Source organism: Myotis brandtii, unplaced genomic scaffold, assembly GCF_000412655.1.
Source record: "Myotis brandtii unplaced genomic scaffold, ASM41265v1 scaffold1236, whole genome shotgun sequence".
Classification (NCBI taxonomy): Eukaryota; Metazoa; Chordata; class Mammalia; order Chiroptera; family Vespertilionidae; genus Myotis; species Myotis brandtii.
In genome coordinates, this window is record NW_005354316.1 from 689,040 (window position 1) to 689,401 (window position 362).

At 71.8% G+C, this 362-nt stretch overlaps 1 protein-coding gene across 1 annotated transcript in view; it reads left to right on the forward strand.

The window, feature by feature from the left end:
- The window catches only part of PIDD1 (p53-induced death domain protein 1), an 18,973-nt gene that overhangs the window by 3,876 nt on the left and 14,735 nt on the right, over positions 1-362 (forward strand). The window contains 2 exon segments of the mRNA XM_014534001.1: positions 1-98; positions 192-356. The exon segment at positions 1-98 is cut by the window's left edge and continues 3 nt beyond it. Coding sequence (XP_014389487.1) covers positions 1-98; positions 192-356 — 263 coding nt within the window.

Here is a 362-nt window from a genome sequence, read left to right on the forward strand (position 1 = left end):
GGCGGCGGTGAGCCCCCTGCTGTGCCTCTCCCAGAGCGGCCCCTCCAGCTTCCTCCGGCCAGTCACAGTGCAGCTGCCTCTGCCCCCGGGGGTCACAGGTGAGAGAGGTGGCCGTGGGGCGCCCCTGGACCTGCGGCCAGAAGGGGAGGCCCTGTGGGGAGCCTCAGCCTGTGGCCCCCTCCCTTCCGCAGGCCTGAGCCTGGACCGCTCCCGCCTGCACCTGCTCTACCGGGCACCCCCTGCAGCCACCTGGGATGACATCACGGCTCAGGTGGCACTGGAGCTCACGCACCTGTACGCGCGCTTCCAGGTCACCCACTTCTCCTGGTCAGTGCCCCTCCGGCGTCCGCAGCCCCTCCCCA